The following is an 18958-nucleotide window of genomic DNA, read 5'->3' as shown; positions in this document are numbered from 1 at the left end:
TATTTGAATTAATAAATCACATAAAGAATATTAATCTAATTAAAGGCTAAAACAGATGGGTTTTTTTTGTTGTAAAAAGCAAAAAAATAAATGCAAGTGTAAATATTTAACCTAGTAACATGGTTGCTTTTTATTTTATTTTTTCTATTTAATTGTATAAAAATAAAAATGAATATTTGTAATAAAGATAGTTATTTGAATTCTCAGGAAATATATTTTTTTAGTTAAAAATTCTCTTTTCATAATATATTTTTTTAATTTGAAAACATATCTTTTCTAATAACAATAAAGTTTATTGGATAAAAAATAAAGAAAACTACAATAGAAATTAGAAATATTGTATTGATTTAAAATAAAGAGTGAACAATGTATCTAATCAAAACTCCTTTTTTTTTTAATGTGTTTCTTTTTCTTTAATTAGGAAAACATGTTTTTTTTTTAAGAAATATTGTTATTTTAAATTAAAAATTACCAAAATCATATATATTTTAGAATTTCTTACTTTTCTATCAAAAAAAATTCAGATGTATTTAAAAAAATTATAAAAAAAATATTTAAATTATCTTCGAAATATTTTAAATAGAAATTCTAATAAATTTTTTTATAAAAAATATTTAAACTATTCTTGAAGTATCATAAACAAAAATTCTAATTATTTTTTTTAATTTTTTATAGATATTGGATCTGACAGTCATGCCAAATCCAAGAGCCTTGTATCTAATAATTATGCTATACCCAAAGTATTTTAGTATCGTCAATCCAGATCCAAAAAACTTGGGTATGACCAACATTTTAATTTGACAAACCAAAAAAGAAGAGAGGATAATTGAGCAGTTTAATTTTCAGGAAAAAAAAGTAAATAACTATAGAAACATAAAAAGATAAAATTAAAAATTAAAAATAAAACTACTGTAATTGTAATACGTTCTTGATTTACCATGATTTCTCTACCGCATTTAACTTTTATTATAATTGCAATACGTTCCTTTTTAAGTATTGTAATATTATATGAATTATCTAAATGTTTAAAGATTTTGATAAAAAAAAATCCCTGGCCCTTTAGGCCCGAAAGTGAGTGCAGGCAGGCACGCTTTGTTGTATTCCTGGGATGTTAATTTTTTTAAAATATAGCTAGAAAAGATAAAAATATTTAAAAAATAGAACACTTTGATTTAATATTTTATAAACATTAATAGAAATGATAGTTGTAAATAATCATTATTGTTATTAGCACTTATAAACAGACGCTATACAGCTACTAGGCGTGTTATGTTACTAATAAAATCAGTTTTTTTTACTGTCAAAATATGGATGGTCAAATATTTTATATTTACTTTTTTTTTTGGTAACTTTCTCTTTCCTTTCAAATTATAATAACTATTGAAATCCTAACATGAAACCTTAGAAAACATATATAGGGACTAAAACTGAAAAAAAAAACTTTGGGAATAAACTATAATTTTCCATTCTTCATAAACAATAAAAAAGAAAAAAAAGATTTTTTGTTTGTGTGAAACTCGGTTAGCACTGTATATAATTTTTTGAATTGATAAAATTAAATTAAGTTTTATAAAATTAATGATCAATTTAATGCCATCGTATTTTTCTTATATCATGAAGACAGCACCACAAGCAAACCAAACCCTGTTAAAATTATGTGAAGGGAATGAAATTGGAAAAAGAAATGAATAATTGATTAAGGATAAAAAAATAAAATAAAAAAAGCAAGGCGGAATTAGATGCACTGACTGCATATAGGATAATTGTGCATCATAGCTTGCTTTTCTATCACTGTCACTGCATAAATTCCAGCTTTTCTGTTCAAAGAATTTCAGATCTTTTGTCCATGCATGTATTTGACGCTAAAAGTTAATCAATGGCTACAGGAAAAGCTTTTATGTGTGTGTGTGTGTGTGTGTGATCGTCAATAAATAATTGTTGCATGCAGATGATATATTGATTGGTAGTGAGTATTTTGCTTTCGATAACATCATTGGATTCACTTTTCTCCTTGAATGCATTGTTAATAAACTTGGGCTCAAATTAACTAGATATATAAAATTTTTTAAAAAAACCCATGAAACTAAAAAAAAGGTTAGAATAAAACCTATGAAAATTCAGTAAAATCCCATAAAAACTCAGAAAAAGCAAAATAGGTTTTGCCAGTTTTGTAAAAAAAAAAAAAACAAAAGCCCACACCAAACCAAAACTAGTTGACTTGAACTGATTTCTAGTTCAGTTCAATTGTGAATTTTTTTTTTAATATTTGATTTATTTTTTAACCAAAAAACCTAACCAATCAAAAAATAATTAGGCCTAAATAATAACTTTTAGCCAGATTTTAAAAGATCTAACGGTCTAATAAATATCAGAGTAGCTTCCCTTTAAAAAAACAACTTTTAGAATCTCTTATAAAAAATTGATCTCAACCAACTGTGAACTTGTTATCTTTATTTAAAGCCACTACTCTAATATAGCATGACCGCACATCTTTTTAAACTTAGTCCTATCTCAATACTAGTTTATAAAAACATATATTAAGTCATTCAAATAATCTGTATGTGACAAATCTTTATGTAGATTATCAAAATTTTTAGTTTTCACAAACCTGAATGTATCATTTAGGCAATCTATAAGTATCTGAATCGATAACTAAAACCTGATTAATTGCATTAAATTTTGATATTCAAAATTTATACTCGTTAAGTTTTGAGTCAGATATTGATAATATTTTGGGTTTGAATTCAAATATAGACAATACAAAAACATAACCCGTGAATACCTAAAAAAAATAATCAAAACTAATTCATAAACGGAAACGATTCTGGCGTCAGGATCAGAATTCTGTGCGGCAGAAGGGCACTTGAACATGTTTTCGAAGATATAAATATTAATTTACTCTCTTTTTCTTCTGTTCAAGATTCTCTCTACTGTTGATGTACATGATTATTTTCCTCCAAGAAATAGGTATATTCTTCGTCAAGAGCTTCATCAGCCCCATTTCCGTTTCAAACTTCTCAGGAAGCCAGTCTTTGGCCATCTCTACATAGTTCGGTTCCAAAATCCAATATTACAACCAACAAAACTCATCTCTGGTCTGATTGTCTTTAAGAAGCTGTACTTCGTATATATGTATTAGGGAGAATCTGCACTTGAGATCACCTTTGTCTTCACATGAGATGCACGTAAGGATTTATACACGTTGATGGATGCTTTCTATAAATCATAAATCCAGGCTATTGAAATATAAATTCATCATTGTCTATAATCATATCAAAATTTGCTATAAAACTCCTTACTCTCATATGAAATTCAACTGTTATGAGTCTCTTGTTAACATTTAACAACTTCCATTCAGCATGAGATTTAATTGCATGATCTTGTCTTAACAATAACTTGGACAACCCAACACATAACATTGGATCAAATTAGTTTTTTTCTTTTTTGGATTCTCAATAATTAATAAGGAAATGAGATTCGTAAGAAACTAATTTGGTCCAACAGTACGCGTTAAGCTATTCAAGTCATTGTTATCGTGTTACCATACAAGTATACCTCAAGTCGTGGCTTTAAGCCTAACTCTTACACTTTACCATAGAAAGTGGAGAATTCATGGGAGAACACAATCTTCATAACCATTAATTAGGAGCAACAATAGGAGTTCAACGACCAAAATAGTTTTTTGTATATAAGGAAATCATTACCAGAATTCTTATATTTACCAACAGAATTTTCTATCTATATTTGTACTATTATTTCATTGGCAATTAATTTACCGATAGAATCACAGATAAAAATGCTCAATCGGTAATTTTTTATCTATCGATAAGTCCGTCAGTAATAACAAAATATTATTACTGATGGGAAAGCGCACTAAAAAAATTATTCACTTCATTCCGTTGGTATTCCCCTCGGGAAGTTTGTCATATAACCAACAAAAATATTGTATGCAATCTCGTCGGTGATTGTTTAAAAATATTTTTTTAAAAAAATCTATTTAACAAAACTAGAAAATAAATAAATTAATATAAATCAACACTCCATAATACTCAGAACTGAGTTGCTTAGAAAAAAAAAAGAAAATCAACTCAAATAAATTTGCAACAAAAAAATAAACAACAACAACAAATAAATAAATCAACTAACAATTGATCTCATATGAAAAAAAACTCCTACAACAACATTCATACAATTATTAGGAATAAGAAATTTAAAAATAAAATAAAAAAACAAATATAATGAAAAAACTCAAGAAAAGAAGAAAAAAATAATTTTACTTTGATGTAGTTGCGAGTGAAGCTGGAAAGAGAAAAACAAAATAAATTTATAAAATATGTTAATTAAAAAAAACTAAAAGAAGAAAAGAAGAAAAAACAAAAAGCATGCATGAGCGAGGAGGAGAAGAGGAGTTTAGGAGAGAGAGAAAAAGGGATGTTGATGTTTTTTATATAAGAAGAAGAAGGAAAAAAAAGGCCTGTCTGTTGTGAAATAAGGGATTCTAGTTTTTTTATTTGGGTATTTTACCGATGATTTTACCAACGAATAATTAAATATTAATATTTTTAATCATTCTGTCGGTGATTCCGTCTTCAATATTTGATTTAAAATTTCAATATGATATTTTTTTTTAATATTGAGACGATAATATTTTGAGCTTTGTAGTTTAACCCGCTAAATCCGTAACCCGAGTTATGGACTCCATTGAGTTTAATAAATTTGTTTTTTGAAACCATTTTTTACTTAATTTTATGATGATAAAATTAGACACTTATAAAATTGAGTACCAATCAAATATCGACTCATTTGTTTAAGGATGTAATAACTTTATAGAAAGCAAAACAAAATAAATTATAAAGAACAATTTAAAAGCAATGCATCATTGAGTAATGAAATTTAAATTTTAAAAAAAAAAGAAAAAAAAAAGGGACCTCCTTGTATTGTTTACATGAACAGTGCAAGCAGGTGATTTCCCCTTAATTCTTGATGTTGTTGTTAGTAACAGTAACCGTAATAACAATAGTAAAATAAGAAGGAAAGGTGTCAACTGTCAACAATAATAAAAACAAATATTTAAAGAAACAAGGCAATAAACTATAAAAAAATTGTAAAAATATCAATGATTCTTTATATTATTTTTTTACCATATACATCAGTTTCGATATAAATAATTTATTTAAAATCTAATTGAAAATAAATTTAGTTATAATATATAAAATCTGCTGTGAAGTGTTTATTTTCAGTATTTTATACAGTTGCGTAATTGATCTATGCTTGCCTTGGACGTAAAGAATGAGAAGGCTAAACCAATGAAACCAATCGTGTTTACAAGCCAAAATGATGGAGCTAGCACTGCCCAACTTCCTGCGATGAATGCGATGACCATTGCCTGTATGGCAAGTATGATTAAAGTAGATGTCCAATAAGAGAAGTATTGTTTTAAATCCTCTTCCACTTGACCTCTTTTTCCAAGCTGTGCCCAATAAAGGTGCATGCAGAGAGCAGAAGTTGAGAGAACCATTGCTATTGCATCTGATATAACAAAGACTGCAAAAACAGCTTTTTTAATAAGAACTGCAGTGCCTTGTTCGTTCTTGTAACCGCCAGGCATGGTGAAAGCAGCTGCAAATGTTACTGTTGCTACGAGTGCCGCTACAACTATATGAGCCTCGATTCCTCTCTCAGTAATAGAGAGGTCCTCTTCTTTCATCATAGCTATGGGCCGTTGAAGCGGTCCACTCCGTACATCTTTCAATGATTCCAAAATCTTTTTCTGCAACAAGTTTCGGGTGTCAAATTAAACGAATCTTTCTTTTCCTATATCATCTGTAGACTCTCAACCTTTGTTTGCTATCATAACCAGCGAGTTTGAAATCAAGTAATTTTGTTTCTTTTAGCTAGCAACAATATATATTGTTTTTGTTGCTACGTGGGCTGTTTGTTTTTTAGTTTTTGATTGTTTTTAGGTATGATTTAAAAGTGTCTGGTTTGGAAAAAAATCAAATTAATTTTTTTGGTGTTTTAATATTTTTTATGCTTAAAAATAAAAAATATTTTTAAAAAATATTTTTTACAAATAAAGAAACCAACATCAAATAAAGAAACCAACATCAGTTTAGGGGACAACGCAATTAGTGTTAATCAATTAAAAATAAGTGTTGAAGTTGAAGGTATGATTTTGTTATATTGCCAAAAGGATTTGTATTCTATTTTTATTTTATTTTTTAAAAAGGGAGACAAACCAAGTGAATTTATGTTCGATTGATGTGCTGTCTAACGACACGTTAAAAAGTCAAATCGAGGGAATTACCTTTTCTTCAGGAAAATTTCCTACCAAGATGTCATCAACGCTGAGGTTTTGCTTGTTAAGGCCACACATCTTCTTGTACGCATGTCTCCAATGACTACTCAAAAACTTCTGGGGATAACTGCCGAAAGCAGCAAATAGATGCAATGGTGTGTTTCCATCGTTATCCTTCTCGTATATAAGTTTGTCAAATTTAGGAATCCGTCGAGGGAAATACATAGCTGTAAGTGCTCCTTTTAGAGTTATGGCAGCATAGTGAAGGGCATTCCAACCTCTGCTATCTACTAGTTCACAACAAGCTGGACAAGTGATCATAATCTCTTTCATTGCTGCGATATTGCCTCGAACGACGGCCAAGTGAAGGGCTGTTCTCTTCTCTGAATCAACAATGTAGGCTGCGGACACATCATGTTTTAGTAGTACTTTTACTGTTGGCACACCATGAGATAAATTAGGGAAAAAGGCAGCGTAGTGAAGTGGTGACCACCCGTCATCGTCGGTTCTTCTCGTCAAACTCGCGTCTCTTTTTAATATCTTTCTTGCTGTCTCTGCAATAAACCATAAAAAAAATGGTACATATTAGGTTACATCAGGATTTGTTTGTATTGAGTAAAAATTTAGAAACACTTTAAATTTGGTATTAGATTATAAAGACAAAGTACAATAAAATGGCAAACAGAAGATTCCATTAATCCTATGACACTTTAAATTGTCTATCTGACTGCTGAATTTTGCTTAGTTAAACCATCCGCCGCTATAGAATTGTCTGGCCGACTGCTAAATTGTGACCGTGCATAAATCATATATGAATTAAAAAAATCAAACAATCGTGTCAGGATGAAAAATAAAATCTTACCATGATCACCATGCATGGCTGCCGCGTGTAGTGCGGTTCTGCCATGAGAACCACAATATTCCACTGACTCGCAATTACTCAAGATTTCGTCGATCACTTTTTTTCTATTTTCTTCATGTCTTGTAAACCTCCAATTCTTAAACCTTACATTGGCAGCAATATAATCATAATTAGATATATGTGATTTTTATTGCCATTTTAAGTCCAATAAATAAGAGATTTTTTTTATGTACTCTTTTATAAGAGATAAAAAAAAAATGCTACCATTATCAAAATTCTTTTCCTTTTCATCATTTTTTTTGCCTTTCCGGGAAGTTTGCTTTATAAAAGAGAATTAAAAACCATTAAATTTTGCTATTTTTTATTGTTCTTAAAAAAAAATCTGGGAGATAAGTGAACTTATTCATATTGAATTAATATGTCTCGAGTTTAAGAACATACATAGCATAAAAAAATAACCAGGTAAAATCCTATTATTATAGAAGCATTGCTTTTCTATTATCTTTTATGATAATTTTAAAAACAGATTTACTTAAACATTATAAAGCTGAACAAATTAAAATTAATCAACAATTACATTTATATAATCTTAAAATGATAGTATTCTAGATTGATAAATAGATTTGTAAAAAATTGGTTAATCTAGTATATATTAAAAAAAAAAAAAAGATGTTGGTCACATATAGTATCGAAACGGTATCGAACTCTGTTTGAGACTAAAAAAAATGTTCACAAACCTCATATTGGCAGCAATATAAAGTGGAGTTTCTCCATGAACATTGGCGGAATATGAAAACTCAGGGTCCACTTTTGTCAATCTTTTCACCACTCGGGCTTGGATATTTCGAGCTGCAACATGCAACGCTGTATCTCTCTCTTCATTCGTCATCCTCAACATCTTCTTTATTTCTGCTAGCCCGTTCTCAGGATCTATAGCTAGATTTTTTGCGCGGTCAATCAAGACTTTCACTGCATTGGAATGCCCATATCTTGCCGCAAAATGTAGTGGGGTTTCGCCTTTAGTATTGGCTTGCAATAGCAGTTGTGGACACATATCAATAATTTGGCCAACAAAATCAGTGGATTCTGATTCTGTACGTTGGTTGTCTAAGTAAACATGAAGAATTGTGTTGTTTTGTGGAGTCAATAGCTCAATGAGAGAAGTTGGAAGACGATCCTTAAATGGGTTGATGTTGCCTGCTTCTGCAGCTTTGTACAATTTTGGTTCCATGTAAGTGATGCTATTCATTTGTTGATCAGAGGAATTCATCTTGTACGTATGACTGTTGTTTGTTGAAAATGGTTGTTGATAGAAGTAACTATTTTGGCTAGTTCCATTTACTAGCTAGGCTTGTAAGCCTATTTATACTAATTCATCAATATGGAAAAATAAATAAATAAAGCTGAGGAAGCTGTCTGAGTTCTGTGAGAGAATAGAATGAAAATGATTCTAGAAGTTTCACTAACAATTTAAATTTCTCTGCTCCACTTGCATCTTTTCTGTCTTCACTCGTTTTTCTTATGGTTAGAACTCGACCATAATCTCTTATCTTCAAGTCTTAGATGTGTGAAGCATGTTTTTTAAAATTTTTAATTTTTTTAAAGTTTGAAATTAAATTATATTTAATGTTTTTAAATTATTTTAACACGCTGATATATTATTTTAATTATTTTTTAAAAAATTACTTTCCAAACTTTCCTGTATTTATTTGCTATTAAAAAAGTTGGTCAACAAAAAATAATTTCTAGTCAAAGAAAATTTTGACTTAATTTTAAAGAAAATATTTTCCTTTTAAAAACCATTTGTACTGTAATACCAAACATAAAAATGAATTCATCTGAATAACTTAATAATCTTTTTTATTTGAAATGAAGTCATTTTATTGATTTTGTTAAGTTTTTCATCTACGATAACAGATTATGCATATCAATCGCATGTAACTGCTTTATAAAAACATATTATTCAATAAAAAAACGAAAAGCAGTACAAATGAAAGAAAAAATTACAATTAATTAAAATTTAAAAAATCTGAGAATTAAATAGCAAAAAATAATGGATATCTACGATATTTAACCCTAAATATTCTGCAGAAAGAGATCATAGAATCCCTTGATGATGTTGGCAGTGGACCATTTGGCCGCGAGCGCATTGTTTTGAGAAGAGAGAAGGAGAAAAACAAAGAGGAAGAGGATGCTTTAAGTAAAGCAAGAGAGTCTCGTCTAGTAGTTGCAGCGTTGATAGCAACAGTAACATTTGCAGCACCATTTAGCAACTCGCATTCATCACAGGCACATACGCAATTCTAGTACCTTCATTGGGGCTTGTTATAAGCACTAGTTGTCTCATTGGTTTGATCTTCTTCTTCCTTGTGTATTTAGTCTTAGGCTCATTTACAAGGATTTATGATATTTGATTTACTAGTGAAACAATCATTTCTAAATCATGTGTTTGGTTGCCAAATCAGTTGTTAATTTTTTTATATTTTATTTTGTAATTGATGCGCATCACAAGTATAGTAAAAAACACTGACACTATTTTGTGTTTATTTATTTAGTTTCTTTTTCTTATTCATGACTAAAATTTAGTGACACAACTACTAGTTGGGACAGATAAATTTATTTTCCAAGTACAATTTGCTTTGATGGTATGTTTATTAATCAAGTTTGTACTTGTAAAGTATTTGTTTTTGTTTTTAAAAAGTATTATTAAATTTTAAAAAAATTAAATTAATTTTTTATAATTTTAAATTGTTTTAATATATTAATAATAAAAATAAATTCTTAAAAATAAAAAACAATTATCATAATATATTTTTAAATAAAAAAATATTTTAAAAAACACTTTACCACAATCTCAAAATATTGTAAGAAAACTACTATGAAAAGTGGGATATGCCAAGTTTCATTCTTATGGTGTAATTGAGATTACGGTAGCGGTAAAGTTTAAAGTGATTTATTTAAAAATGTATCAAAATAATTTTTTAAAAAAATTATTTTTAACATCAACACATCAAAACGATCTAAAAATATTTAAATAATTATTTTAAATAATTGTTTTTTAAAAAAAACACGATTCAGACCGCGTCTCCAACAACATCCTTCGTTGGCTGTTTTGTGCCCTCTAGTTAGCTTGTTTCATGCAAGTTGACAAATCATATTTTTCATCAAAATAAATCTTTGATATTTTAATTTTACATTTTAAACCCTATAAAATTAAATTAAAAAGTCAATTGGTCACTAAGAATTTCACCTTAGTCTTTGATTATATTATACAGTAGTGGTGAAATTATATAATATTAAAATCAGTTTCTATCAAATGTGTTAATATAGGGTGTTGACAAAGCATTTTTATTTAAAGCAGAAGCTATGAAGATTTGATTCTTAGTTTAAATATTTTTTTAAAAAGTTAAACGATCATCTCCTTAAGTAATTTAATTTCGAATTAAAATCCGATTAAACTCTAAATCAATCTGTTTTACTCAATCAAGTGTGGAAACCATGATTTATACTACCACTTAAAAGTATAGACCTCCCTCAAACAAACTGAGACAGGATTGCATCAGAATTAAACTTGGGCTCAATGGACAATACTGCATAGGGGACGAGACGGGACAGAAAGTATTTCCTGAGCATTTAATTTTTTAAAAAAATAAATTAATATAATGTTTTTTATAAAAACATAAAAAATATTTTTTAAAAAAAAAAAACTCAAATTCTAACCGAAAGTCTTCGTTTCCGTGGATGACACGTTAAACTTGAGCTCTGTGGACAAAAATGCAGAGGGAACGGGACAGCAGTGAAAGGAAAAAAGAAAAGGACCAGACCTGTGTTCTTTGTCTTTGCTGTTATTTTTGTCGAAGTGCATTCATACTTTCCACCGTGTGAACATGTGACAAAGGCTACGAGACAAGATAAAATTGGATGATCTATTAAGTTGGATGATTAATTACAATAAATTCAGAGGCAAATCAGCCAGGTATATTCTTCCAACCAGAACAAAATAGACAACCGTCGTATAAGGTGGTGACAGTGTAGACTAGCAAAAAGGGGTGGTTGAAATTTCCTTTCTCTTGGCGTTGGGACAAATTTGATTCGTTTTCTTGTATCAACTTGTCTTGGAATTTGTATCCTCTGGCTCAGAGTTATGCAATAAGATCTGATTTTATGGTTGCTGAAGGTGCGTGCTAAAAACGCTAGAATTTGTTTTCCTCTCAAAATCTGATCTAATTTTTTTTTTTTTTTTTGGAGGTGGATGGAGGCTAGTGTCTGATTCCTCAGCTCAAGGTCCTTCCTTTGACCAAGTCCAAGAGAGGTTTGTTGGGACCCTTAAAACTGGATTCATCAATACTCATCATTATGATTAACCTCACTTGGGTCTTTTCTATCCTCTTTTTTCTTATGGTTAAAGCTAGACAACAATCTCCTTATCTTCAAGTCTTCAAGCCACATTGTCTAGTAACTGGTTGCTTGAGCCAGCTACGTTAGAGTAACTAACGGTAATCCGGTTTATCAAATAATGTATACTTGGAATTGGAATTGTAGGTAATCTAGTAATAAAAGTTTAAAATCAAGAGGTTTGCTTTTATGTGTTTGCTAATATGATAGCAACTGAAAGTTTACGTGGTCGTTAGCTTCAGGATCTATGAAAGTAATTAAGGTATGTACAAGCTGACCTGGACACTCACATTAATCAAAATAATAATAATAATAACGTGTACTTGGAAGGAAATACTTCCCTACTACTCAAAACATTAGGAATTGATTTTCTTTACCATCAATGCATTTTTACTCCGACTTCGAATTAGTAACTACACCAAATTACGAAAAATACTCAGTTATTGCATAGATGATTGAAGAAGAACAAATAAAATTCTATTTCTTTTAAGGACAAAGCAAAAATTTGTGGTTATCAGTTCCATTTTGTAAAGCAGAACTTTCTAGCATGGCAAAGAAATTATCTGCAAAGAAACCATCCCAGATCCATATGTGGTCTGCTGAGGAAAGAAAGGGCGAGAATAATTGCATGATGATCTACAATGAGTGAAAAAATTGAGGTTTTTAGTGCCATATCTTATTTGATTTTTATATATTTATTTAGCCTTTTTTCTTCGTGTGTTGCAGAAGTTCTTCAACATAAACATACTTAGAGCCTGTTTGGCTCTGCGGTTGAACCTGTGTTTGATCAAATTTTAATTTTTTTTTATTTTGCTAAAATTGAGTGCGGTTTGTATTTTTTAGATCGTTTTGATGTTCTGATGTCAAAAATAATTTTTAAAAAATAAAAAACATCATTGACATGTATTTTAATACGAAAAACTATTTAAAAAGCAACCACTACTATACTACTAAACACACGCTCTCAGTATGATTGTCCTAGCTTGTCTTCCTCGACGTCAATTCCTCTTCCCCACTTGCATCTTTTCTGTCTTCACTCGTTTTTCTTCTGGTTAGAGCTGGACCACAATCTCCTTATCTTCAAGTCCAAGATGTGTCAACCATGTTATTTAAAATTTTTTTTTTTAGTTTTTATTTGCTGGTATTAAAATTAAATTTTAAAAATAATAAAAAATATTATTTTAATATATTTCAAAAATACTGCAATCAGACATGTGAATTTCTAGAAATAAAAAAAACTTGTAAAGGATGCTTTTGGTGTGCCCCCACAATTAAAAACTAAGCTTCATTTTTAAAAAAAAAAAAAAAACCAAACACTATAATCCGTGTTTCTGCTCAAAGCCTTAAAAAGTTATTGATTTTAAATTAATTTTTTTAAATAATATATATTAAAAATAATTTTTAAAAAATAAAAAATATTACTTTAATATATTTTTAAATAAAAAATATTAAATAAAAACAATATCTAACACGCTTGCAGCAGACCACAGAAATCAGCAGCTTGTGATCAGTTGAGGAGTGGAACCTCTTAACTTTGTGGTTTCTCCTCCCCTTCATTTGTTTTCATTTCATTTAGTGAGTTTCTCAAAGCTACAAAATAGTATGGATCCTGTCTTGTTCAATGCTGCATCAGCAGGCAATATCGGTCCCTTTAAATAGCCTTACGTAACAAACTGAATAGGAATTATGCAACCCATGTTTATCAATTCCTAGAAACATGGTAAGTTTTGTTCAGTTTCACTATTAGAATCAGTTTTGTAACCCGTATCATTTTACGAGTATCTTCTGTTTTTAGTTTCGTTTTAAAAATGTATTTTATTTAAAAAAATTAAATTAATATTGCCTCGTGCAACGCTGTATCTCCCTCTTCATTGGTCATCCTCAACATCTTTTTTACTTCTGTTACTCCGCTCTCTGGATCAGTAGGTCGAGCTTTTGCGCGGTCAATGAGGACTTTCACTGCATTGGAACGCCCATATCTTGCCGCAAAATGTAGTGGGGTTTCGCCTTTACTGTTGGCATGCAATAGCAGTTGTGGACACATATCAATAATTTGGCCAACAAAATCAGTGGATTCTGATTCTGTACGTTGGTTGTCTAAGTAAACATGAAGAATTGTGTTGTTTTGTGGAGTCAATAGCTCAATGAGAGAAGTTGGAAGACGATCCTTAAATGGGTTGATGTTGCCTGCTTCTGCAGCTTTGTACAATTTTGGTTCCATGTAAGTGATGCTATTCATTTGTTGATCAGAGGAATTCATCTTGTACGTATGACTGTTGTTTGTTGAAAATGGTTGTTGATAGAAGCAACTATTTTGGCTAGTTCCATTTACTAGCTAGGCTTGTAAGCCTATTTATACTAATTCATCAATATGAAAAAAATAGTAATAATAAAGCAGAGGAAGCTGCCTGAGTTCTGTGAAAGAATAGAATAAAAATGATTCTAGAAGTTTCATCTAATAATTTAAATTTTTATATATTTAAAAAATATAAAACAAAGTATAAAAATAAATTTAAATTTTTAAATTGAAATAGTTATTTAATATTTTCAAATAAGAGTAGTAAAAAAAAATGTAACTTCTTGAATAGAGATGATTTCTCAAGAAGTTAAATTACATGCTTAGGAAATAATAGACTTGTGTTCTTTGTCTTTGCTCTTATTTTTGTCGAAGTGCATTCATACTTTCCACCGTGTGAACATGTGACAGGCTACGAGACAAGATAAAATTGGATGATCTATTACAATAAATTCAGAGGCAAAACAGTCCCTTTAGTTCTAAAATTTAAAATTGTCTATTACAATAAATATGTGATTTTTATTAACATTTTAAGTCCAATAAATACATTCTAAGTGCATATTCATACTTCCCACCGTGTGAACATGTGACAAAGGCTACGAGACAAGATAAAATTGGATGATCTATTACAATAAATTCAGAGGCAATTCAGCCAACTATACTCTTAAATTCAAAGTGGCAGAAAAATCTGCACCAAAAATTGATGACAGTCCCTTTAATTTTTGACAACGATGCATTCCAACCGTTCCTTTAATTTTTCTTTTCCGCACAAAACAGTCCCTTTAGTTCTTGCATTGGATCCAAGTCTAAAATTTAAATTTGGCTGGCAACCTTCGTGTATTGCATATGCTCTTGAACATAAATATACTCAATTTCTCTGCTCCACTTGCATCTTTTCTGTCTTCACTCGTTTTTTTTATGGTTAGAGCTGGACCACAATCTCCTTATCTTCAGTCAGATGCGTGAAACATGTTTTTTCAAAATTTTTATTTTTTTTAGTTTCAAATTAAAGCGCTTGAAAGTAATTTTTTTTTTATAAAATGATTTTCTTAAAAAATAAATTTTTAAAAACTGAATTATTTTTTATATTTGGTAATATAATAAAAAATAAGTTAGAAAACACTTTCCAGTGTTTGGTTATGTTATGAAAAATAAACTAGAAAATAACTTATTAATGTTTTTTTTCAAGTTTATTAAAATAATAAAGAACAAATCTTATAAATTAAAAAGTTGAATTAGAATGAAATTGAAAAAACATCTAATTTCATAAATTATTTCAAATAAAATAAATAGTAATTAAAATAATATAGATCAAATCTAACAAATAAAAAAATTAAAAGATGATGAAATTAAAATAATAATAATTACAATTTCATAAATTATTTCAAATAAAATAAGTAACAATAAAAAAAATAAGGACCAAATTTAATAGATAAAAAATTTCAATTAAAAAAAATGATAATAGAAAAGCAAATAATAATCATAAAAATAAGGATCAACGTTAATATAAAAATCAAATTTAATCAAATTTTAAGAGATGAAATTGAAAAAAAATTTAAAAACTAAATTTTATATAATCAATTTAAATAATATGATAGATATAAATTAGAGAAAAAATGTGACAACTAGATGCATAATATTAAAGTGACATATCATGTGTGATATGATAATCAGTGTAATAACCTACGTTCAAATGTTAAACAAATTCCAAGAGTTTTAATTAAAAAAAACAATTATAATATCAACAATTAAAAAGAAACTATTATGTGCATCAAATAAATAAAAATCTCCAAATAACTATGAAACTATTAATGTTAACCGTTCCTTTAATTTTTCTTTGCCGCACAAAACAGTTCCTTTAGTTCTTGCCTTGGATCCAAGTCTAAAATTTAAATTTGGCTGACAACCTGCGTGGAAAGTTAAATTTTTGAAGTAGCTTGACCTTCTTCGTGTATTGCATATGGTACGTCTTGAACATAAATATACATACTCATTATGATTGTCCTAGCTTGTCTTCCTCGAGGTCAATCTCTCTGCTACACTTGCATCATTTTTGTCCACTCGTTTTTCTTATGGTTAGAGCTGGACCACAATCTCCTTATCTTCAAGTCAGATGCGTGGAACATGTTTTTTAAAATTTTGATTTTTTTTAGTTTGAAATTAAAGCGCTTAAAAGTAATTTTTTTTATAAAATCATTTTCTTGAAAAATAAATTCTCAAAAACTGAATTATTTTTTTATACTTGTTAATATAATAAAAAATAAATTAGAAAATATTTTTTAGTATTTGATTATATTATGAAAAATAAACTGGAAAATAATTTATTAATATTTTTTTTCAGTTTATTAAAATAAAAAGGAACAAATTTTATAAATTAAAAAGTTGAATTAGAATGAAATTGAAAAAAATCTAATTTCATAAAGTATCTCAAAATAAAATAAATAATAAATAAAATAAACTGAATTATTCATATAGCTTGACCTTCTTCATGTATTGCATATGGTCTTGACCTGTATTGAAATTATTAAAATTGGCAATAAAAATTTATGATAGATATAAATTAGAGAAAAAAATGTGACAACTAATGCATAATTTTAAAGTGACATATCATGTGTGCTATGATAATCAGTTTAATAACCTATGTTCAAATGTTAAACAAATTCCAAGACTTTTAATTAAAAAAACAATTATAATATCAACAATTAAAAAGAAACTATTATGAGCATCAAATAAATAAAAATCTCCAAATAACTAATAGGAGTAGGGAAAATAGAATCTAAAATATATAAAAAGAAACTATTACGTGATATTTTCATGATAGTATTAATAAAATAAAATATATCTGATATATATATATATTAATGAAAAATATAGTATTAATATATATAAAATATATATTCCTGTCCTCTTTTTTCTTATGGTTAAAGCTAGACAACAATCTTCAAGTCTTCAAGGCACATCGTCCCTGGATATATATATATATATATATATATATATATATATATATAATGAATCTTAAAAACATGGAATTTGTATTCGATTAGTCAAACCAATTAATAATGTGCATATTGTAGGAATCTTGGTTTAAAGTTTATTACACAATATTTTTCTCATATTTTAATTTAGTCAATGTGTGGTTAACTTAAAGCTCAATTTATTTGCTAAACATTATCATTGTTTGTGTTTCTTTCCATAATCAAACACATTTTCTTCTTCGAGTCTCGGTCTTTTATATCTTTGAAGATAGGGGTGGAATTAAGGGGAGGCAAGCACCTGCAAAACATTTCAATTTTTTTAATTATTTGGTGTTTAAGTGTGGGAAGATAGAATATTTTTTTATATATTTTAAATAGATGGCCCTTCCAATAGTAAATGTATTTGTTATCTTTGACTTTAAAACTCTTTATTTAATGCTATCTACGTGCAAAGAAAAAACATAAAGTTATAAACAACTTTTTCAAATAAATTGACTTTACCGTCTTTGTGTCATTAACTTAAAGCTCCTTTTCAAATATAAACTTGAGTGAGTAACATATCAAAGACAAAACTTGACGACTGATCCTGTACACGGCCATGACATCTTTTCTCCAAGACAAGACCACTAGAAAGGAATGGCACGATAGAAGAAATGGCCATGGACAGCGAGGTCAAGGAGAAATGGCCATGGACCACTGTAAAGTCCGAATCAAGATGTGAAAGAAAGGAAAGGTAGAAGAGAGCCCTCTTTCTTTTCGTGGTGATATTGGTACGTTACATAATAATATAAATTATATTCTGGGATCTCACCTAACAGCTTAAATTATTGGGTAGAGATGGTTTTTTGACATGGTATCAGAGCCTTAATAACCAAGCAGTCACAAATTTGAATCTCATCATCCCTGTTTATTTGATAAAATTAAGCACAAGGTAATATGGGCCTATGCAAGTTTCATGCTCAAAGGGTTTTCACTTGAGGGGGTGTGTTAGAAAATAATATAAATCATATTCTAAGACTTCACCTAACAGCTTAAACTATTGGGTTGAATTGGTTCTTTGACAAGTTGGCCGGCTACTACCGGTAAATGTCTATGCATTCAAAGTGCGAGAATACGTGTCTGAAACGAATACTTTTAGAAAGATTACAGGCATATTGCTTCCACACCATTGGCTTAACACTACCAGCATAGCTAATGAAATTGTGAAAAACATTTAGATAAAAATTAGGTTTTCAATGGCTGTATTGTTGGTTGATGGTGTCATTGGCCCGGCAGGTTAATGAGTTTTTTTTATAAAATAAAACCTGGTTTAAATAATTTAGGTTAAAATATAGATGTTTGTCTTTAATTATTAATTGATGAGTTGACATAGTTGACGTGGTTGTGGTTATCTAAAGCTTTGACTTATGATATATTTAGAAAACAAAATTTTCATGATGAATTTAATGTCGGTTATCAATTATTTTTATATATTTATTTAGCCTTTTTTCTTTCAAAGTTGGATGATCTATTTCAATAAATTCAGAGGCAATTCAGCCAAGTATATTCTTAAATTCAAAGTGGTAGAAAAATCTGCACCAAAAATTGATACTTACTGTATTAAAGCAACTTTCAAAGTCTTCTTAACAAGACAAACCCTATTTATGACATAGTAGTATAACCGAAATCATACGTCAAAACACTTCAAAATTAAAATATATAGTTAGAATTAAAAAAATAAAACGCCAACTATAACAAAATGGTATAAATTTGATTAGCAAGAAGGGGTAGTTGAGATTTCCTTGGCGTTGGGGCAAATTTGATTGTGTTTCTTGTATCGCCTTTGGCTTTGAATTTGTATCCTCTGGCTCAGAGTTATGCAATTAAGATCTGATTTTATGGATGTTGAAGGTTTTATTGGGCGTACTAAGAATGCTATAATTTTTTATTATTTTTGTGGTTGTGGTAATAAAAGAAGTTTGGGACTTATGGCTTAAATATATGCAGCTTAGGTTTAATATAAGCAGTCGAGATAATTCTGATAAAGAATGTTTTCACGTGACATGGTTAAAAGAGTCTAAGAGAGATCCTGTTGTTAACTTAAGGTTACAGTTTCTCACCATTGAAGAAAAAAAAGGGTTCATTTGCAACCG

At 28.8% G+C, this 18958-nt stretch overlaps 1 protein-coding gene across 1 annotated transcript; it reads right to left on the bottom strand.

Moving 5' to 3' along the window:
* Positions 1–5102: 5102 nt before the first annotated feature.
* On the bottom strand, positions 5103–8574 carry LOC133668575 (uncharacterized). Its single transcript, XM_062088513.1, has 4 exons — positions 7898–8574; positions 7161–7303; positions 6308–6852; positions 5103–5770 (listed from the first exon to the last, which is right to left on the bottom strand). Exons 1-4 carry the CDS (start codon positions 8428–8430, stop codon positions 5237–5239), a joined length of 1755 nt encoding a protein of 584 aa, XP_061944497.1. The 5' UTR covers positions 8431–8574; the 3' UTR covers positions 5103–5236.
* Between the last annotated feature and the right edge of the window lie 10384 nt (positions 8575–18958).

The sequence above is a fragment of the Populus nigra genome, chromosome 11 (assembly GCF_951802175.1).
Source record: "Populus nigra chromosome 11, ddPopNigr1.1, whole genome shotgun sequence".
Classification (NCBI taxonomy): domain Eukaryota; kingdom Viridiplantae; phylum Streptophyta; class Magnoliopsida; order Malpighiales; family Salicaceae; genus Populus; species Populus nigra.
This window is presented reverse-complemented; position numbering and strand designations above follow the sequence as displayed.